The sequence below is a fragment of the Rhinopithecus bieti genome, unplaced genomic scaffold (assembly GCF_001698545.2).
Source record: "Rhinopithecus bieti isolate Rb0 unplaced genomic scaffold, ASM169854v2 scaffold_11966, whole genome shotgun sequence".
NCBI lineage: Eukaryota > Metazoa > Chordata > Mammalia > Primates > Cercopithecidae > Rhinopithecus > Rhinopithecus bieti.
Genome location: NW_016807254.1, coordinates 557,849 through 581,555, shown reverse-complemented (window position 1 = coordinate 581,555; position 23,707 = coordinate 557,849). Strand labels below are relative to the sequence as shown.

General features: G+C 35.0%; 1 protein-coding gene across 1 annotated transcript in view; it reads right to left on the bottom strand.

The window, feature by feature from the left end:
• Positions 1 to 20,939, bottom strand: part of RASSF9 (Ras association domain family member 9) — a 31,628-nt gene extending 10,689 nt beyond the window's left edge. Inside the window, exon 1 of the mRNA XM_017880713.1 lies at positions 20,518 to 20,939. Within this exon, the coding sequence (XP_017736202.1) occupies positions 20,518 to 20,564 (47 nt within the window). The 5' untranslated portion in view covers positions 20,565 to 20,939. The remainder of the gene's footprint in view (positions 1 to 20,517) is intronic.
• Positions 20,940 to 23,707: the final 2,768 nt, after the last annotated feature.

Genomic DNA, 23,707 nt, shown 5'->3' with positions numbered 1-23,707 from the left:
TCAAAGTTTAAGGAAAGAGGTGGCCAAGAAATTATTTGTAGTCTTTACAAGGTGAAAGGGAAACCCCACAGACAACTGTAGGAAATAAGAGAGAGAGAGAAAAAAACCAAAAAACCTCTAGTTTAGGGGAACTGTAGGCATAAAAGATAGGTCTAAACAAGTCAGGGACAACCTTTAAAAATAGCCTAGCAATAAAATTAAACTGAATATAACATTATTTTGCTTTTGTTGTGCAGAAGACATTCTGGAATCTAATATGGTCACAAAGTCACCCTTATTCATGTGAATTGGTGACATGCATTATTCCATGCATTGTGCTTTCTGATTGCTGAATATAAAACAATGGTTACTCCTTTGGGTATACACCCAGTAATAAGATTGCTGAGTCTAATGGCATTTCTGATTTTAGGTCTTTGAGGAATTGCCACACTGTCTTCCATAATGACTGAACTAATTTGCACTCCTCTGAAAAGTGTATAATCATTACTTTTTTTCCACCTTACCATCATCTGTTATTTTTGATTTTTTTTTTAATAGTAGCCATTCTGACTGGCATGAGATAGTATGGTATCTCATTGTTGTTCTGATTTGCATTTCTCTAATGATCAATGATATTGAACTTTTTTTCATATGATGGTTGGTTGCATGTATGTCTTCAAAAAAAAGAAAGAAAAGAAAAAGACATATACATTACATTAAACCAAATAAAACTGCCTATATTCTGACTTAAAAAATAAAGTATCTGTTCATGTCATTTGCCCACTTTTTTATGGGATTGTTTATTTTTTACTTGTAAATTTGTTTAAGTTCCTTATAGAGGCTAGATATAAAAACACATGTACACATGCATATGTTCATTGTAGCACCAGTCACAATAGCAAAGACATGGAATCAAACTAAATGCCCATCAACGGTAGACTGGAAAAAGAAAATGTGGTTCATATACACCATGGAATACTATGAAGCTGTAAAAGAATGAGATCATGTCCTTACAAGGATATGAACAGAAATGGAGTCCATTATCCTGGACAAACTAACATAGAAACAGAAAACCAAGTACTGCATGTTCTCACTTGTAAGTGGGAGCTAAATGATGAGAACACGTGGACATATAGAAGGCAACAATACACTGGTGTCTTTCAGGGAGTGGAGAATAGGAGGAGGGAGAGGTTCAGGCAAAATAACTAATGGGTACTATAGGCTTAATACCCAGGTGAGGGGATAATCTGTATAACAAACCCCCATGACACAAGTTTACCTATGTTACAAACCTGCACTGGTACCCCCGAACTTAAAAGTTAAAATAAAAAAGCAATGGTTACTAATATTCTACATTTCATCAGTATTTGACTAAGCTAAGATTAGTGTTATAGTCTGATTTTTTTCATGCTGTGGAAGGTAAATAAATGTTTTCAGCCAAAATTTTCTTTCCATAGAGAAATGGGGACTATCTTTCTCATAGTTTCTTAAAACACAGTGCATATAATTCCCTTCAAAATCTTCATTAAATGTCAGTACATTTTATAATAATATAATCCTCAGTAGATAGAAGCTGATTTTACTCTAACACCATTACAGAATTTTTTTTTTGAGACAGAGTCTCACTCTGTCGCCCAGGCTGGAGTGCAGTTGCAAGATCTCAGCTCACTGCAAGGTCTGCCTCTTGGGTTCACACCATTCTCCTGCCTCAGTTTCCTAAGTAGCTGGGACTACAGGTGCCCGCCACCACGCCCAGCTAATTTTTTGTGTTTTTAGTAGAGACGGGGTTTCACCTTGTTAGCCAGGATAGTCTCAATCTCCTGACCTTGTGATCCGCCCTCCTCGGCCTCCCAAAGTGCTGGGATTACAGGCGTGAGCCACCACGCCCGGCCAAATGTGCAATTTTTAATAAAAATTTTATACAAGTAAATTGCATTTATTCTATGTCACTTTGCCTCCAAATTCACTGTTCATTTTAAGCTATGGTATATAAATTATTATAATTTGTTTCAATATGTATTTGTTAATGGAACTTCAGTTTTAACAAATATGATTTGGTGTTAAGGATGTAAGAGAAATGGAAGATAAAATGATCTTTATATTCAGAATATTGTCATATAGCTGGAAAGAAAAAAATATATGTTTAGAGAAATCGATTTTTTAAATTCAAGACCATGCTAAGCACTACTAGAAATCATAAGATATGCTCTGTACAAATGTACTATACAATTTCAGAGAAGAAAGGCAATAATAAAGTTAAGTAGTCTTTAATAAATAATAAAAAAGGCATAGAAGTTGTTCTCAATACCTTCAATTCATTCACAACCTCTGTAACCCTTTGTAGAAAGAGCTTCAAGAGATTTAATGTGGTACGAAGGTGGTAATTTAGATCTTGTCTGTAAAGGGGACCTATTCAAATTGTGCCTTGCCTTAACATGATTAATGTGGGCCTGGTAGCTGAGGAACAGCTACTTAAAAAATGGTAAGATAACTAAAGAACAGTTGAGGATAGGTAAAAGATACATTGGCTAATAATAACTCATATTTATTGTATGCTTAGTAAACGTCAGCAATTGTTGTAAATGCTTTATGCATACAAATTCAGTTTTCATTACAACCATATCAAATAGGTTGTATTATCAAACCCATGTTACAGATTAGAAAACTGAGGTACAAGAGATTGTTCGTTCAATGCTACCCTCAGCTAATAAGTGGAGTAAAATAAGTTTAGATAAATGAATTAGAATTGAGTCAGACCACTGATGAGCTCTCTAGTAAATCTAATAATCAATATGTTTTTGTAAGTTTTTTTCTGAAGACAAAATACAATATCTGAGTTAGATTTGAGCTTATTGAAAAAATATGCTTTGTGGTATCATAAAAACACAAGACAATATATATTTATTTATCAGCTACATCAATGTATTATCAATATACAAGCTTATCTATCAATATTCAATAATAGATTTTCTTGAAATCAGGTGGCTTCTCATACACAGACTCCTAATTTTTTAAATCAGTTTAAAAAGGAACTATAAAATTGACTGGGCACGGTGGCACTTTGGGATGCCTAGGCAGGAGGATCACGAGGTCAAGAAATCGAGGCCATCCTGGCCAATGTGGTGAAACCCTGTCTCTACTAAAAATACAAAAATTAGCTGGGCATGGTGGCGGGCGCCTGTAGTCCCAGCTACTCTGGAGGCTGAGGTAGGAGAATGGTATGAACCCAGGAGGCAGAGCTTCATGGAAAAAAAAAAAAAGAAAATATAAAATTATTTTGTAATTTCCGTGGTGAACACCTGAATAAAATATTGAATTGCCAGTTCAATTCAAATTTCTAAAAATATTTTTAAAACTGGATTAAACAAAATTTCTTCATGGTATTCTAAACCTCCAAAACAATATAATGAGTAACTAGGAGGGAATTAAAAGCATGTATGTTTGATTACTGGCTTTTTCACATACTAGGCAATTTTTTTTTACTGCCTCGAGCCTTTTTTTTAAATTTTTTTAATTTTTTTTAGAGACAGGGTCTCACTATGTTGCTGGAGCTGGTCTCAAACTTAAGTGATCCTCATATCTTGACCTCCCAAGGTGCTGGGATTACAGGCATGAGCCACGGTTCCTGGCCGCTTTAATGTTTATCATAAAAATTAGCAATATACGGATTTTAAATAAGAAAATTTAAAATGCACCTGGAGATAATTAATATTTAATTATTTTCTAATAAAAATACCAATATTTAATGAACATTTAGTATGTGCTATGCTGTAAGTGCTTTATATGTTTACACCTATTTAATCCATTTCCCAAACCAATGAAGATGTACTAAAATTACACCCATTTTATGGATGAGTGCATCAATAAGTACAGAGAGATCATTATGCACATCTAAGCTTCAATTTTCTCATCTACACAACACATCCAAATCACAAGTTTGTGATAAATATTAAATTACACAACATATGTGAAGTTTCTAAGCCAGTGACTGATACATAGTTAGCATTTATAATTACTAGTTCTCTATCTGCTTTAGAAAAAAAAAAACAAAAAAAAGAAGACAACAATAATGTGGTTATATGAAGACCAGCAGAATGCCAAGTTCATATTTGTAAATATTAGTACTTTGTCTAGATATTTAAACATACAAAGCTAAAATGTCTTTGCTAGTTTTAGAAATGGAAAATTGAAAAGGACAACTGGTTCAGTTATTTTTCTAGTTTTCTTTAGACTTGTTCATTAGTCAATAAATAGGTGATAAGTCAATGTTTTGATGTTCAAATAAATTTGGAAATTATTTGGCTACCACAGTGTTGGCAAACTATAGCCCTTTGATCACATGCAGGCCACCACCAGTTTTTGTATGGTTCATGGTCTAAGAATGTGTTTTACATTTTTTCATGATTTTAAAAATCAAAAGGAAAATAACCAGCTTAGACATGAAAATTATACGATTCAGATTTCAGTGTCCATAAAGTTTTATTGAAACACAGCCATGCTCATTTGTTTACATATTGTATATGACTGTTTTCATGCTGCAATGACAAAGTTGAGTATGTGACAGAGAGTGATCTTATGGTTCACAAACCTTAAAATATTTACTATTAGTCCTTTACTGAAAGTTTGCCAACCCCTGGATAAACACAGTGAAATAGATTTCTTTACTTTAGGAATTCTAGGGCATTTAATATGATGATGTTACATCATAAAACCTCAAGAAAAGGAAAATGATTTCAGTATACAGTACTTTCTAAATGTATTTGACCTTGGCACAACATTTCACAATATTTAAGGTTTACATGAAACGTCTGTAATGCACAAATTAAACTATTTTTTTACCATATAAAATGAAAAATGTCATCTTTATTCCTCAGAAGCCACCTGTATTTGCTAACAATAAATTAAATAATATTTCCCTCATGTAAATAATGTATGACTGCATAAAATTGTATTACAATGCCGATGGGATCTCTTACATAAAACATAAAAATTTTTTTCAGGAATACGTATAGGATGTCAGTCTAGGAGACCTTTGACTGTCTTCTTTAAGTTTTAGAGAATTGTTCAATTTATTTTTAGTAAGTTTCAATGTTCCCCCACTTGTTCAGCCTTTGAAAGCTACATTGAGGCCCAACGCAGTGGCTCTGCCTGTAATCCCAGCACTTTGGGAGGCCAAGGTGGGCAGATCACGACGGCAAGAGATCCAAACTATCCTGGCCAACATGGTGAAACCCTGCCTCTACTAAAAATACAAAAATTAGCCGGGTGTGGTGGTGGGCGCCTGTAGCCCCAACTACTCTGGAGGCTGAGACAGGAGAATGGCGTAAACCTGGGAGGCGGAGATTGCGTGAGCCAAGATGGTGCCACTGCACTCCAGTCTGGTGACAAAAAAAAAAAGAAAGAAAGAAAGAAAGAAAAGGAAGAGAAAAAGAAAAAAAAAGCTACATTGATCAATAAATTCTAAGTTTGTCTGGCTATTTCCTACACTTAAAAAATAATGACCTCAGAAAAACTGAAGGCAGTTTAGGTAAAGCAAATATGCTACACTTGAAATAGGAAGCTCTGGCCCACAACTAACTCTGCTTAATTTTACCCAGTATGTGGCAAATGTCTTCTGAAGTAACATTTGTTTTTGGATCATACAGCTGCAATCCTAGGGAGAGATAAATACAGAACTCATAAATAATACAGCTCTTTTCTTAGGTTGCTAAGGAAATTTGAATCACTGTTTTGATAGATAAAGCATGAAAATTAGTGCTATGAAAACAGTTTCCTCCAAACTCAAACCATTAACATTTTTTAAAAATAGTTTGAAAATTGGAGTCTTTCAGAAAATTAATGACTCTATGAAAACTTTGGACAGTCATCACTTAATAAAACAAAAGAAGAAATTATCTTGAAAATTAAAATTTGATATATATGTTTGTGTGTATACGAGTGTGTGTATGTATATTTGTATTTATTAGTTCTGAGCTCTACTAATGCCACTTTAATTTTCTAAGAAGTAATATTATAAACCAGACATGTGGGATAAGAAAAACCCTAGACATTCCATAATGGCAGGGTAGCTATACAATATAATTCCCATGTACAGAGAAAAGGGAAGAGAATGTGTAAAGAATGTGTATTGGAAACCACTTGGGGTTAAGTAAACTGAGCTCATAGTTCAGATTCCGGACAGTGATTGTAATCAAAATGCAAATATTTAACATGTGGTATTTACCAGATGAAATGGTGAGAAAATATCTAATCTTGTTGAAAATTTGAGTGTTCACTTCCCAGTATTACCTGCACCTGCGAGGTTGCTAAAGTGCCCTTACGGTTTGGTATTTTGTAAAGAAATATTTCGCAACAAAATAAGTGCTTATTAAAAGGAAAGTCACCTACCCTTAATGTTTTGTTTACTGATAACTATTGTTATTTCAGCTATTAGTACGAGATTTTCTTTTGACAGCCGAATTCATATTGGCTTTGCATTCTTAGTGCAAGATATTTCCTAATGATAATGATTTTGAGCTTGTATTTACATGCAACCACCTGCTCTTCCCCTCTAAATGTATTCCGAGATAAGCTGGTAAACTTGAAGGGCATAAGTCATATGAAAGAATTTCAGTTATCCAGTTGGATAGCTGAAAACATGAGGTGAACCCCATTATCCCAGCCTTTCATTTTCTGAATATACCCTGTAATGAACTGCAATAAAATAACTTCCAATTGGAAGCTTCATCTGAATAATCAACTATTTACATTAATCACAAATAAATTTCTTGAAGAGAAAAGAAAATTATTAACTTGTAGAAATAAGAGTATATCAGGGCCTGCCATTCTATTTTGTTAAGGAAAAGGAGAGATATTATACTCGGGAACATTATCGATAAGAGAAAAACATGAATCATCTATATCAAAAGTATTGTGCGTTTATTTTTCTTCCCTAGGTTTTAACTCTTTAATATGCTTTAATTTTACCGTCTCCACCTCTTCTAGGACTTTGCTTTATAATTTACCCCTTCATAAACTCTTTTTATCTTCTACCTTTTTCTCTGGTTCTTTCTACTATCTTGTCATATTAAAAGAACCTTTGCTTGACCACATATTTCCCTCCACTATCTTTCCTTCACACACCAAATAGCAATCCATCATTATTCTCTCTAGTACATCACTTTGCAGAAACTCCTCAACCCACCACAAAATGTCTACTGCCTCCACTCATCCTCAGTAGACACATGTCTTCTTAGGGTTATCAGAAATCTCCTAACTGCCATACCCAATAGCCACTTGCAGAACTGTGGCTTGCAGACCTCTTTGTAACATAATACATTGTGACCTCCTCCTTCCATTCTTGCAACTCTCCTCTCCTTGACTGTTACGATGCCATACTCACATAGGTCTCCCTTTACTTTTCCAGCTGCTTCTTCCCATATCCCACATGAAAGTTGCTTCTTCCACATAGTCAATAGATGTGGATGTCATGCAAGTTAAGATTAGCATGGCCACAAATACTTGGCAGTTCTTCCCATTAAGAGAAGCTATCTATTTCTTCACCCCTTAAATAGACCTTAGAACTTGCTATGACCAATGGAATGTGACAAAAACCATGTTTGCAAGTTCTGGAGTTCAGGCTTCAAGAAGCCTTGTAGCCTCTGCTTACTTCTTTTAGGAATGCAGTCCTGAGACTGCTATTTGATGAAAAAAGCCTGAGTTCAAAGATTATATGGAGAGAAAAGAGGCAAACCATCAAAATCAAGTTGCTCTACCTGAACTGAGCCCTCAGCCAATCAGCTGCTCATGAGAGAGCCCAGGTGAAGCCAGCAGAAGAACCAGTCCTGCTGACCCACAGAATTATGGAAAATAATAAATTGTTCTTTCAGCCACTAATTTGGAGAGTGTTTTATTATGCAGTAAGTGATAACTGATACAGTTGGCATCCCCTAGGTTTTCAACTGTGACTCATTTCTTGTCTCACTAAACACATTCTTGTGTGTGACTGCAATAATAGTTGCAGTGTGTAAACCAGTTGTATGATGATGGTTCTCAAACCTAACTATTAACGACCTTGAGCTCTAGACCTATATTCTCAGCTTCTTCTTCTTCTTTTTTTTTTTTTGCATCTTGATATTTTCATTTTCATAACTTATAGGTACCTCAAATTTGACCCATGAAAACTAATTCATCATATTCTTCCTGCAAATATCAAACTATTCCATTACCTGAGTTCCCATCCTAATGAATACAATTATTAATAGTGTTCCCCATCTGTCTACCCAGCTTGAAAAATGAGTTTTCCTAAACTCTTTCCTTTGCCTCTCTCCTCTTCAACAACCAATCACTGTTTATCTTTTCTCTTAAATAACCCAAATATCTGCCCTCATATTCATCACTACCACAATTCAGACAACTCTTTTACTATATATTACTGTAGTAAGATATTGTATATTCTGTTATTATAAAATCTTTCCCCTTCACATTTGTGCCCCATAATCTTACCAGACTGTCATTTTTTTTCTTTTCTTTTCTTTTTTTTTATTATACTTTAAGTTCTAGGGTACATGTGCATAACATGCAGGTTTGTTACATATGTATACTTATGCCATGTTGGTGTGCTGCACCCATCAACTCGTCAGCACCCATCAATTCATCATTTATATCATGTATAACTCCCCAATGCAATCCCTCCCTCCTCCCCCCTCCCCATGATAGGCCCCAGTGTGTGATGTTCCCCTTCCCGAGTCCAAGTGATCTCATTGTTCAGTCCCCACCTATGAGTGAGAACATGCGGTGTTTGGTTTTCTCTTCTTGTGATAGTTTGCTAAGAATGATGGTTTCCAGCTGCATCCATGTCCCTACAAAGGACACAAACTCATCCTTTTTTATGGCTGCATAGTATTCCATGGTGTATATGTGCCAGACTGTCATTTTTAAACTGCAAATCTAGGTTTTTAAATTTTTTTGATTGAAGTCTTTAAATTATTTCTGAGTCTTGCATTTTAAATCTGTCTCTGTCTCCCTTTATCCCACTTTCTATCTCTTGTCTGCTCCTAGGATTCCTTCCATAATCTGACTCCTCTAACTCATAGTCAAGCATTAATTAATATACACATTGAGTTAGCCATTCCTTACTTCTTGCTGATCTCTGACAGGTCTACTATGAGAACAACCTGCTGTTACACATATCACATTATTGATTGCTAGACTGGAATGGACCACATCTGCTATGCTTTTATTTTGACTTTGAGCTTTTCCATAACCTGTTGCCTTATCCTGAAACATCCTTGGATCCCTTCTCCATCTAACTCTTACTCTGCTTTAAGTGTTAAGTGTTGCTTTCAGGAAAGTTCTCCGACCTTCTCTGAATAACCTCACTCCCATAAACTCAAATGGAAATGTGTGCTTATTTATTTATTTATTTATTTATGATAGGAACTGTCACTCTGTCGACGAGGCTGGAGTGCAGTGGTGTGATCTCAGCTCACGGCAACCTTTACCTCCCAGGTTCAAGTGAGTCTCCTGCCTCGGCCTCCCTGGTAGCTGGGATTACAGGCGCATGCCACTATGCCTGATTAATTTTTGTATTTTTAGTAGAGACGAGGTTTCACCATGTTGATACTTCTACAAAATGTAATATACACTTAGTAGCAGCACTTTGTACTTTAGATAATGCTTCCTTTTTTTGCTAGTTTGCAAGTCAAGTCCTGGACTAAGTCTCACTTTTGACTAAATGCCTAATACAGTAGGTATTAAACTTGGGAGTGGGGTGGAGATGAGAAAGGGGAGTTGTAGGGAGATATATAAAGGGAATTTCTCAGTCAATAATCTAGATCGAGTGTCTGAAAACTAAGGGCCTCATGGTTATAACTGCCCCACCACCTGTTTTTGTAAATAAAAGTTTTATTGGAACACAGTCACATCAATTTCATTATGTATTGTCTATAGCTGTTTTCATACTACAAGGACAGAGTAGTTGAGATGGAGACACTATGTCTGGGAAAATATAACATATTTATTATGTTTTTTACACAAAAAGTTTGACAGCTCCTGTCCTAGATAATTTGGCTGCCCCAAAACTCTACACTATATTTATTTAAATAATAAAATGTTTATTGAACTTCAATATCTACACAAGTTTTCTCTGTACCATTCTCCAAGAGATAAAAAGGTAAAAATCATGTGATCTTTACACACACACACACACACACACACACACACACACACCCCTTTACAGTCCATTGGAAATAATGGCTATGTTTGAAAGCAATTTCAACCAAAGGTAATAATTAAAGGATCACTAAAAGGGTGACTGCCTCATGTGGCCTGACTGTGATTCATGTAAGATTAGTCAACCTGACAGCCCTGACTGGGAAACCAGTTTGTGTTTTGCCTTGAAAGCCCCACTCCAGGTGCATTGTGCTATTCTCTATTAATCAGCCCCATGTGGATGTCAGGAGGGACAAGAGTAGGTTGGATGAAAGGCTGCTTTCACAGTCCCGTCTCAGGTGCAGTGTATCCAAACACCAGGTGTTTACAGGTGGAATATTTGGAAACATTAAAATCATACCTTAATTTTTTTCACTCTTCACCCTGATGTTCTTCTCTCCCAAAACCTATCTCTGTCATATTTTCTGTTCTTTATGATGACACACATGTATCTCCAGTTACTCAGAACCAAAATCTAGTCATCAATGGTTCTTTTTTTCCATCCTGATACTGGTCCTATGCATTGAATTTTGAATTCCTATAAATTCTGCCTCCATGGTGACTCTTAAATCGTTCTTCTCTTTCTGTTGAAGAAAGTCCTTCAGCTCTCCCATACCTGGCCCACTCGTATTCTTTCTCCATTCCTTCCAATATTTTTAAATATATTTCTTCAAGTTTAATATTTATGTGACATAATGATCATATCATTTTCTTGCTCATAGCCCTTCAGTGGTTCCCACCACAATCTAAGGAAAAATTAAATTAAATTTAAAAGTAAAAGAATCTGTTTGGCCATTCACAAACTCACTGATACTATTATGCCAAATATTTTACATTTCCTCCTCTTTCTCCTTTACCTACAATATTCTTTTTCCCAACTTGTTATATTCTAACCTTCCCTCTCATTTAGATGCCAGGATAGACGCTGTTTTGTAAAACCCACAGAGGTTGTTTCTCCTTGTCACCTAACATACCACTCTATCTATATGTCAGTCCTGAGTTTCAGGCCCTAATATCTTACTGAATACCTCTGCTTTGTATATTTAACTAATCTGAAACTTAGCAAGGCTGGAGAAGAATCATTAATTTTCCACACATTCTTCCCAACATCTGCTCTTTGACAAATGTCTTCAGAATCATCCCTGTTAAAACCCTCAGAGTCATCCCTCATTTTTCATCTTCCCTCACTCAGTACAAATTTAAGTTCTCCTTCCAAACTGTATCCATTTTGTCACCTACATTCTTTCTCTACTATCATTACACTAGTCATCACCTTTTGCCTGTACTACTGTAATGTCACTGCAACTAGATTCCCTGCTTTCACTCTTTGTCCTACTACAATTACCTCTCTACATACTAGCCAAGTTGACCTTTTGAAAAATGTAAATAAGATTATATAATTCCCCCTGGTTAACACCCTTCAGTGAATTTCCCTTGCATTTAAAGTACAATCAGCATCCCTTATGATCCACAAATATCTAAATAATCACACTCCACCTAGGTCTTCAACTACTTTCCCTACTAGTTAAGCCCCTTACTAACTGGTCTTCCTTCATGTTTTCCACAGCTCCAAACCATATTCTGTCTTAGTGACTTTATACTTTCAGTTCAACCTGGCTGAAACAGTCTTCTACCACAAACCTGACATGCCTGATTTATTTGGTTCATTACAGTCTTTTTTTTTTTTTTTTTGAGACGGAGTCTAGCTCTGTCGTCCAGGCTGGAGTGCAGTGGCGCGATCTCGGCTCACCGCAAGCTCCGCCTCCCGGGTTTACGCCATTCTCCTGCTTCAGCCTCCCGAGTAGCTGGGACTACAGGCGCCCGCCTGGTCGCCCGGCTAGTTTTTTGTATTTTTTAGTAGAGACGGGGTTTCACCGTGTAGACCAGGATGGTCTCGATCTCCTGACCTCATGATCCACCCGTCTCGGCCTCCCAAAGTGCTGGGATTACAGGCTTGAGCCACCGCGCCCGGCCCATTACAGTCTTAACTAACAAGCCAACTCTTCCCAGACCACTCTCCACTCTCCACTACACGAGTCTATTTTTTCCTTATAACAGTAATTACTATCTCAAATGTCTAATTCATGTATTGTTCTTGCATTGTCTATCTGTCTACCACTGCATTACACATTTGATCAGAGGAAAAACCTTGATTATCTTTCTCACTACTTTATCCTTAGCATCTAGAAAAATATATGGCACATACTACAAGGTAAATAAATATTTATTATTCAACATGTGGATTTTATTATGACACTTTAAAATGCTTGCTTTGTATTTCAATTGTTTACATATGGCTTGTGTGTCTTGTTAATCAGCAAGCTCCTTAAAAACATAATCCATACCTGATTTATCATTAATATTTCACAATATAACTCAATATAAATATATCTGTGTGTGTGTGTGTGTATTTAAGTAGGTCACAAGTCTGATGGAGTGAGATTTGTGATCTCCTTAGAACATCATGTATATTTTTTCTGAAAGGATAAAATAAATTTTCTAGTATCTAATAGCACAAGAGTGTGGTTGTAGCAGTAATAATTTAATTGTACATTTAAAAATAACTAAAAGAGTATAATCAGATTGTAACACAAGGATAAATATTTCAGGTGGCAGATACCTCATTTACCCTGATGTGATTATTACGCATTGTATGCTTGTATCAAAATATCTCATGTATCACATAAATATAAATATACACTTACTATGTGCCCACAAAAATGAAAAATAAAATATTATGAGCGTATTCTGTAAAACACTACATTCCAGAGTCAATCATTTTACTGAATCTTCTAAATTGTGATTACAGCAAATCCTCCTAATTAAAAGTAAGACCACAAAAAATGTTTAACATTGTTAAAACAGTAACTTAGTCTAAGTCTCATGGCTATTAGTTATAGTTCTAGGAAGAAATTCCTTGACTTTCACTGCTGGAAGAACAGGCAGTCAAGGAATAAAGTTGAATGCTTTGTGGTCTACTTCTGTAATGTGCCTAGTTTCCTGCACTATTAACAAAGATGAAACCTCAACATTTTACTATGGCCTTTTAAATGTTTTTACTAATCATGTACAATTCTTCTCCATATGAGAAGGTAGTTATTACATGTCTACTCCATAAAAAGTTCCATGGTTTACTAATAGCATCTCTCTTATCCTCCAGGCAAACACAAGGCCTTATGTGCAGAGCTGAAATAGGTATCCTTTTAGGCTTTACTGTGGAAGACTGTGTTTTGTCAAAACAAATGCTCTTCTACTGAATGCTAAATTACCACAGTTAAGCATAATTTCAGGGATTCCAGTGGGATTGAAAAAGATCAGAATAAATAAGGAGCATTAAGAGTAACTAAAGATATATGAGGTGGCCACAAAATGTCCCAACCATTGGTTGAGAACAATAAACATGCACTAGAGGGCATATCAATAGGCCTCCGACACAAAGCTTCTACCAATCATACACCATAATTAATGAGCCTGAAAATGTGCTGAAGCTGGACCACTATCTGCATCAATGGAAATAAAATTTAAAAGACTCATAAAATGGTAGAGTTATTCAATTTCAAGATCTGATAAACTGACCAATTTAATGTGATGATTAGAATAAACAGAAGTCAACTGCCATTGACTTTCAACCTGACAATGTTATATAAATAAATGAAATTATTTTAAACACTTTTATTGTAATTGTAAAATATTGTTTTCCATCAACTCAACTAAGGTTATGGATTATTGCCAAACTGACCATATTATTGCCCACTTCTTGGATTCTTCTCTTTTAATTATCACATGTGAGTCAATCTTAGCCCTGTGTGATTCAGCCCCCTCCTACATATTTTTCTAAATCTTATTGCATTCCCTTCTCTTGTTCAAGCCTGTTGCCTGTGGGAGTTTAATAAATGCTAGCTAATTACGATGATGCTCATTTTATTTTCCTTTACCTCCATTTACTCCTTTCTTAAATATTTCTACATAGAGTTAATCAACATTTATTGAGCACCTACTCTACAGAGGAATAGCCTTCATCACCTCCAAGAGATTATACTCTAATTTTCTTAATTGTATTACAAAGATTATGATTTTGTCTACCCTGTCAAAGATAGTTTTCCATGGAAGAGTGATTTTTAAAAAGTTCTTGCATGAGCTATTTTACTATAATGCTGTTTTCTCAATTAGGAGTTTAATCTCTTAGGAATGGGGTTGTGTCTTTGCATGCCTGGTACAGTACTAAACACAGTTTACCTGTCCTAAAGAAATAAAACTAAAAGGTAGCCACTCAGAACATTCCTATAACTGTGTTGCTAAACTATCTCAAATAAGGAGGAGATATGCTCCATATTCAACAGTGAGGTCTTTAGAATAAGCCATTCAGTCTCACCCACCCAACTTCACTCATATGCCTACCTGGCTGTGCTCTAGGGGGATGAGGGGAGGTAAGAGCATCCCTAGAGAACAAATGACCATGCTCCTTGATTTGTTTTTCTACCAAACATCTGGTAAAGTCTCATATCATCGATTTATTAGATATGGCCCTTTACCACTTGAAAACCAGGAGCTGAGCGTAGGACCAGGGAAGATGAGAGGTCAACCTTGCATTAACGTATCCACTTAACATAAATACACTACTGACCAGCTGTATTTTGAGAGTATATGTTGAATGTCTTTATTCAATCAACAAATATTTTTTGAGCACTTACTCTCTGGCTATCTAGGAAGGAAAAATACAAGTAAGATCCCTGCTCTGATTGGACCTATACTCAATGATTTTTTTTTAACAAAATGCTTAAATCACTTTATTTATAAAAGCAGGGTGCATTCTAGTCTGAAGATATAAACTTCTGAGCATAATTTTCCTTGTTTTTCAGCAGATTTAATTTACATTGCTCATTCTTATACTTGAAATATCTTATTACTGCCAGTGCTAAACATCTTTGCAAGGCTCTACTCCATTCTCATAAATACTTTGTACTTGTATGATCATTTATATTAGTAATTGCTTTCAATTTTATCCAACAAATACACAAACTTTCTCTAGAAGGTATAGTACTACAACAGACTCCACGAGCATGGAATCACAATCTATTAAAAATAGTAAAGAATTAGCACTTAAGAAATCAGTGTTGTGTTTTGCCAATGTTGTGTTTGGATGTCAAGAAATTAATTAAGCAACCATATATTAAAGTCATTATAATGCAGAAGTAAGCTGAACTTTTTCCTCTGACATATACCTGGTGCAGATATCATGAGGTTTCACTTTAGAAAGCTGATATGTAAGAGGCAAAGAGATTCCTTGTCAAGGACTGGTATTCATATACACCTGCAAGAGGTAAACACATACCCCTACTTCAACCTTATTTCATTTTTGGAACTAGTATCAAAAGAATAGAGCCACACATTTGTGAATTATTTAGGGTTATCATCAGATCTCCTGGAACTACATGACAATAACATAACATCAAAACTTTCTGAGTTATACAGCCAATAAATACATTATCTAAATTAAATTATTAGACAGCTTCAAACTTTTTAAAACTTTTCTCCAAAAATTGATTTAAGTACTTCTCACCTTGACATGTGTCCAGGCACTGATACTGTATATAATATATTTTATATAGTACAAAGCTGGCTTAGTTTTTCTTGAGAAACAATTCAGGTTTAACCTAGAGCTCAATTTCACCCTTGCCACAGCTCTCAGGATATTTTTGCTAGGGATAAAGCATTCCAGTCATTGTTCCTAATGAGCTATCCACTGCCAACTAATAACTACTTGAGTTACCAGATATAATCAGGGGAAATCACTTTCAGGAACTCCTGAGAACTGTGAAGATTTATATACTCAAATATCTGGCACTTCCCCATACAATTTTGGGAACATTTTGAATCTTGATTGGAAGGATAAACAAAATAGTGCATAATAATTTCCCACTCTGCAGAATACACAAATTACCATACTTCTAATTACAGACAGAAGACATCCTTCTTGTCAGCAACTTTTACCCTAACCACAAAACTTAATTCTTTCTTCTGATGAAGCAATCATTGAATGATTTACTTCTAGTGACAATATAATGTACTTGGCTTTAAGAACTTTTGGCTAAATATGTTCTAATTGATTAAAAAGCAATCTGGAATGCAAATTTTATGTATCAATTATGAGACAATAAAGCTATAATATTTTATGCTCATAAATTCAGGACAAGCAAATTTTTTGGAGTCTTTTAATTTTAGGTTGATATTACAAGTATGTCTGCCATAACCTGTAGTGGATATTCATACATCAGTACGTTTTGTGAAAGTCGAAGGAAACCCTTGAGATGAAATTAAGGGAAAATGAAGACAAAACTAAATAGTACTTCAAAATAATTTTAAATGCCCTTTAAACTGGATTCAATATTTTTATATTCATTATTTTTTATCTTACAAATCCCCTATGCAAACTATTCTCATTTCCTATTTTGAAAAATACATTAGACACTATTTCGTTATGGTAATGTTGTACTTCCAGCAAGGTTTGGTGAAAGTACCAACCAATTCTCTGTCTCCAAACTTTATGAATTAAAACACTACAAAATCATACCTTACAACCAAGTGTTACAAAAAAGCTTTATAATAACATTCCAGTTATCTGAACTTTTACAACATTTCTGATTGTTATTTAGACACATTAACATTAAAACAATCTTTACCTTGAAAACATAATCTAATATAAAGACAATCACATGCACAAATGGAATCTATGTGAATGGTAAATAGGTTAATAATCTAAATCCAATTGCTGAATGTCCACATGAATCTCAAATAGATTGGTGTTTCATTATTTACTTCTTTAGCTTTTATGTGAGGATCATTGGCTCCCTAGTGACTTTTAGAAAACACTTTCAGAACTTGAACAGCTTGTTGAAATATATCTATACTCTCAAACATCTGTATTCTTCATGTTGAACAAAAAGTCTGATGAAGAAGATATGCATCAAGAATCTTTGGAATTCAGTCAGCGAATATTCTGTTTTTCTGGAATCAAAGTAAATAATTCATCTCCTAAAATCAACAGATTCTCTTAAAACTGAAGTCTTCCAATTAAACATTATTACACTTAGAAAAATTTAAAAGATTAACTCTCATTGTAAACAGAAAAAAATTTTAGATTGGTTCCATGTCTTTATATGAAAGTTTGAAATGAAAACCTGATTATATTTGGGCATACAAACTTTTAGGCTTTTATTTAGGCATCTATTATTTTCAAATTTCCTGAATAGTATTTCCTAAATTGTTGAACTAAATAATCTTTAAATTTGGGAAAAAATTATCTAGTATGATCAAATTTGCTTGGTTTCAAAATCCATATAACTATGTGTCTATCTCTTTAGGTTTTGAATTACATTAAGTATCAACTAACTCTTTAAAAAGTATTCACTTTTATGTAATACCAGCTAGTGTCACATGATGAATAGAGAATACAATAATTAGTATATTTATAGTTTGAGTACAAATTATAATTCAATTTACAAAATTGATAATTGTATTGTATTTCTACCACATGGCAGGCACCGTCCTGGACATGAAAACACAATGGTGTCTAGACAGATATGGCCCCACCTTCTCCAAGCTTTATGGTTTGTATTTTCTAAAATTTTGTATTGCCTCATACTTTGAAGTTTTAATTGCATCCTATTTGTCTCTAAAGCTCTCAACTATCCATTTATTATAAGAACATTTATAGTACTATCTCATGAGGTTCAATTCTGGGTGATTAAGTATCACTCCAAGAGTGACCAAAAGTGAAAAGAGAGGCAGAGAATAGCATGCAGAAAAATTCTGTAAGCAGACTTTCTCAAAATTTTATGATCTTTAATCTCCAAATGTTCCTTCTAACAGTACATATATTTTCCTGCTGATAAAGATGCAATTATGCTCAAGTAGTTTTTTGTTATTGTTGCCTGTCATATATCATAAGGCATATAAATATATTTGTTATCCAAATTCTTACTTTACATTGTACAAGAAATTTTATGTCTGTATTTGAAGAATATAGTGACTCTTATCAGATAACTATCTTATCATAAATCACATTTTCTATGAAAGGATAAATCACTCATCATTGAAGAAAAGATATTTTGTTTCTGTGCTTTAGAGTGTGGTTATTCAAATCATTATGAAAACTGTAAACAAAATGAGCAAACTTAATCTTTCAAGTAATTTTCACCTGTGGTCTCACCTCTGCTAAGGTGAAAAAACAAAACCAAAGACCCCGTGTATAGCATTACTAAATACCAAAACAAGTATTAATTCTATTTCAATACACTCTGTAATTTATTTACTGCTTAATAGAAATACCCATATTTTTGCGTCCTAGACCACTGCTGTGGTTTCAATCTTTCTTAAGGATTGAAAAATACAAATCTGTAGAGGGAAACACTTTCATTAGAGAAGCTTACGCATATCCTTACTTTTGCCTCCTTTTCCAAAACTCTTCCGTTTATAACAAAGCATCATCTTCGGGAGCCATTCCATTTTCTGAGAAACTTGAAACACTATTAAACTCTCTATTTTTTATCTTTATTTTCACCTTTTCATAATTTTGCATAGAAAACTTTTTTAAAATGTTTGTATACTCACCTCCTCGAAAGAAAGCTAATTTTATAGATAAAGTAGAGAGTAGAGTGGCAGAACTGATGTAATGAAATTGAAGAATGCACTTCCCTGAGGGAAACTCAGGGGCACATGCAAAGTTTTATTGTCCTGTATTTGGCATACCAATGACAGAAATCTCAAATTGCTAAAGCAAAACAATAAAACCTCAAACAAACAAACAGAAAGCCCTGACTACAGGGATAGTATGCCAGAAACACAACTAGATTTATGAAACCATAAAGTTTTCCAGAGTATTTTTGTATATTTTGATGACATTTAAACAAATGCCAAAATAATACTACAAAATACCACTATAAAATATCATTTAGAAACCAGAATATTTTATTTTGGCTTGGGGGAGGCTTTTCTGGAATATTCTAGAATATTTTAAAATACATTGTCACCATCAAAACACAAATTTTAAATACTCACACCACTTTATTTTAATATACAGTTTCATTATCTGCAATTATCATAAATACCATATTTGTGAAATATTGTCAAATTATTAGAAAATAAAGCTTACTTAGAAACTTTTACAGTATTTATCAAGGCCATTTAATTTCTAAAGGAAATTTTGTCAACTAAATCATGAATACATTTGGAATGAGTTAAAAACAGGATTTTCAAAGTAGACATGTGTGCACAAAATAAAGTATGGAGATTTACTTTAAAGTTGTATTACTCTGTATCATCATGTAGACACTTTAAAATAATTATATCATTTCCCACCATGTAATTGTATCCTTTTAAATCTGTACTGAGCAAATTATGACAAGTACAAACAGGAATGATTGAGAGAAAAGTGGTGGACAAGTCCCTATGCCAAAATAAATATATCTTAAAAAATATAGCCCATGTCTAAATTTATTCTCAAGTTTTTGGCATGAAAACATAACATTTGTTGTGTAAATAAAATATTTAACAAGACTAAAATAGACATACTGTCCCTAGGAAAATATGTGTGTGTATGTGTGTTTTAAGTAACTTATTTATACTACAGGCATTTCAAGCTTGAAATATCAAATCAAATAAAAGTAAAATAGTAATAATAAGGATTAGAGAGGATAGCTGCTTGAATCCTTCTTTAGTGCTTAAAACTTCCTAACATTCTCAAAGATTTCCGAAAGAATCAGTTCACACAGAGTTTCTCTCCAGAGTATTTTCACTTTGGGAACATTCCAGCTTTCAGGAATGCCCCACTCTCAGGGGAGCCAAAGCATTGTTTCTGAATTACATCAGCAGATTTACTTTTCATCCTATTTAGTGACTATAAAGTTTAGTTATATCTTTATCAAAGTTTTAACTCTTTCTATAATATTCTAAAGCTCTGTTTGAAACAAAATGACACTTTTTATTCTACTACCCTCAAATGTCCAGGACAACAAAAAGAGAAACTGTTTGTCTTGCTAATTGTGGAGTCAGGACTGGTCGAAAGGGGAGAAAGGAGTCAAAAATAATCACTCTTTATCCTCTGCGATCCTTGAGCTGGTAAATGCCATCATCAATACTGGGTGAATATCCTTACCATCTAGGTATTCATACTAGCCTAACTCTTTAGGCTAGGGCTTTGTCCCCACAAAGCCTTTTTTATCAGAATCTAACAACCACAAAACACATGCTTTCACAGGTAGGGTCCAGACTACACATACCAGACACATACACACACACACAAACACACACACACACACACACACACACACACACACACACACACTTTACCTGTTTTTATGCCGAGTCTTTAGCAAGTTTCTTCCAAAGGGAGCCATGGTCTGTCGGGCAAATGAATAAAGAAATTATCTTAAAGCGATCTGGGGTAGGGGTGGGGTGTCTGGATTTCCAGGGTAAAGGGAGGAGGGCTGGAAGCTTTCTCTTCTCCTCGAATGTTCCTGGCTTTCAGCTCATTAGTAGCCGGCTGAGAAAGTTGCTGGAAGTTGTGCAACTGCTGCTTAACTTTGAACTGCGGGATTGTTGTGGCTGCTGCACCTTTGGAGACCTGCCCGGCTTCACCCTCGAAGAAGGCGTTTGGAAGCAGGAAAAGAAAAAAAAAAAGAAAGAGAGAGAGAGGAAGGGAGGAGGACTCTATTGTGTTCTGTAGTTATTTGCAGACTAGCTAAACTTAAAGAACTGCCAACCCCACAGGCATGGTAATACCAATGGAATGGGAATTTCACTCCATCTGGAAACCCCCATCCCCCTCTTTCCACACCCAACCACACAAGGTGTACTGAAAGCACATAAAAGGATTTAAAGTAAATATCCCCCAACTCCTGCTCAGCTCCAGCCTGTGAAAAGTCATCTCATCATGGCAAGCATGAGGGAGAGCCGAGAACTCTGTTTGCCAACGCATTCGACCCCCAAATTCCCTGCCAGGGTGTCAGGACTTTAAAATATATTAGGGAGAGCGAAGCTGGAAACCAGATCAAGGTGGACTCACAGACAATTTAGGATTTTAAGTCCCTGCACTCACGGTCTTATGAGCTTCTTCCAGGTCCCTCCTCCACACTCTCAAGTTCGTCTTGCAAAAGTTGAAGGACCTGAAGGACCACAGGCCTCCAGGGCTGATGCATCACAGTTTGGTCTAGGAACCAGCTGGAGTTTAGTGTTTGACTTCCAAGGAGTTTATGTTGACCCCTACCCCATGTTTGACATTCACTGGGCCTTTAGAGCCCTGGGAATTTCAGAGGAAAAGCTAACTGCTCCTGCCCTCAACGAGTAAAGAAGACACACCTAGGGAATCTGCTGGAACTCGAAACGTGAAGGGAAGTCTAAGGGAGGGAGGGTTTCGCCAGGTCCCAGGAGAGCTCCAACCCAGAAGCAGAGCAGGGGAATGGAGCTGGGAGAGTTCAGGGGCCTGCAGGAAGCCCAGCGCAGCTCCCACCAGGTATCTGGCACTATGGGAAAGCGCTGTTTAGGGGCAAGGGCCAGGAGAGCTTTCTCACAGACGTGTTTTACTGGGATTTTGCCCCCCTGAAACCACCCCACCACCCTCCACCCCACCAGCCTCCCCAGGCTTCTCAGGCAGAGGATGAGGGAGGGAGGGAAAAGAAAGTCAACAAACCTGTAAATTCCTTCTGAGCCTTGGCAAAGAATATGAATGGCTCACACTTACTTTGGGAGTATATCCCCTGCCCCCAACAACACCAAACAAAAAAGTGATCTCAAGGGCTTCCATGATTCTGATACACACTGATTTATGCAGTGCTCAGATAAATCATGTTTTTCATTATTTCTTATCATAATCTTTCTCTATTCATCTATATTTCATGTTTCTGTATGTACATATACACATGAGTCACATACTATTTTATTATTTATATTTATTTATAATTTTATATAAAAATCATATATTCTATCCATATATACATCCAAATCGTTATGAAGTGAGAAACATTACAATAGCTAATGTTATACAGTTTAGTTACCTTTTTATATCCCTGGGAGTTAGGATAATTAAAAAATACATACCCATCTTAATTTGATATGGTCAGTGATTCCAGAGAAAATCAAGGCACCAAAAGTAGTAATGACATGTTCTGTGTATATGTATGTATAAATGTACACATATATACATGTATAAACATCTGTATGCACATCTTCATCTTTGTAAACGTAAGTGTATATATGTGTGTTTGTGTTTTATATATATTACATACTGTGTATATATGCACTTCTGATGCAACATAAGTTACCTAATCTTGGGTGTATTTCTGTTTTGGTTTTGATTTTGTTTTACTAGCACCTCACAAGAAATGATTTAAACTATTATGGAAGTTTACCTAGTTATTCTAAGTTGTTCAAAATGTAATCCCTTAAAGCTATACTGTTTACTTATTAATATAATTGTTGCAGTCAATTTGCAAATAATTTCACATTTACAAATATCCCTATGCTTCCTTTAGTTTCGGTTCTCCACGCTTATTAACATTTTATATACATATATGTATTATATTTTTCAATAAAAGAGTTTTAATGGGGAATGAGGAAACGATACTGTGTCTTTACTAGCATAATCTTACTTTGAGTTTCAGGTTATCACAAATGAGTTTCATTTAAGTGTCATTAATCCTCACATAAAATGCCCTATTAATACTTTTCATAGCAAGCTCTTTGATGTATAAGAATTACACATAAAAGGTTTGTACTCACTAAACACATACCATTTTATTTGACAATTATACCTTAATAAAGCTGAAAGAAAAAGCATAAAGGGTTAATGTCTCTCAGATAGTAGAAGTGAAAAGGAATAAAAAAACATGAATACTAATGCCTTAATAGAAAAATGAGCAAAAGCAATCCTACAAGAAAGTAACAAAACCACTGTGTTTTTTTTTAATTTTTAATTTTTTTATTTTTTTGAGTTAGGATCTTCCTGTGTGGCCCAGGCTAGAGAACAGTGGCTATTCACAGACACAATTGTTGCACACTACAGTCTCAAACTCCTGAACTCAGGCAATGCTTTTGTCTTTCCCATCTAAGTAGCTAGTACTACAGGTATGCTCCACCATGTCCAGTTAAAAACATGCTTTTAAAAATTGACTACAATCAGCAACAATTTGTTGTATATTTTAGAATAATGAATAACTTCAATTTAGGAGTAAATTTAAAATGTTTGGAACACAAATAATGAATGCTTGAAGGAATGAAAACCTCATGTACCCTGAGGTGATTATTACGCACTGTATGCTTGTATCAAAATATCTCATGTACCCCATAAATATGTACACCATATATGTACTAATAATGTTTTTAAAGCAACCTCCACTAGTAACTAGATACTGTATAGTTAAATTGAAACAAGATTTTTTGTTTTACCTCTACCAAGCTGACTACTTTTTAAAATGATGATGCTCAATAGCGTCAATACAATGAGCATAGTATACTATGCTATTAATATTAAAATAAATATTTT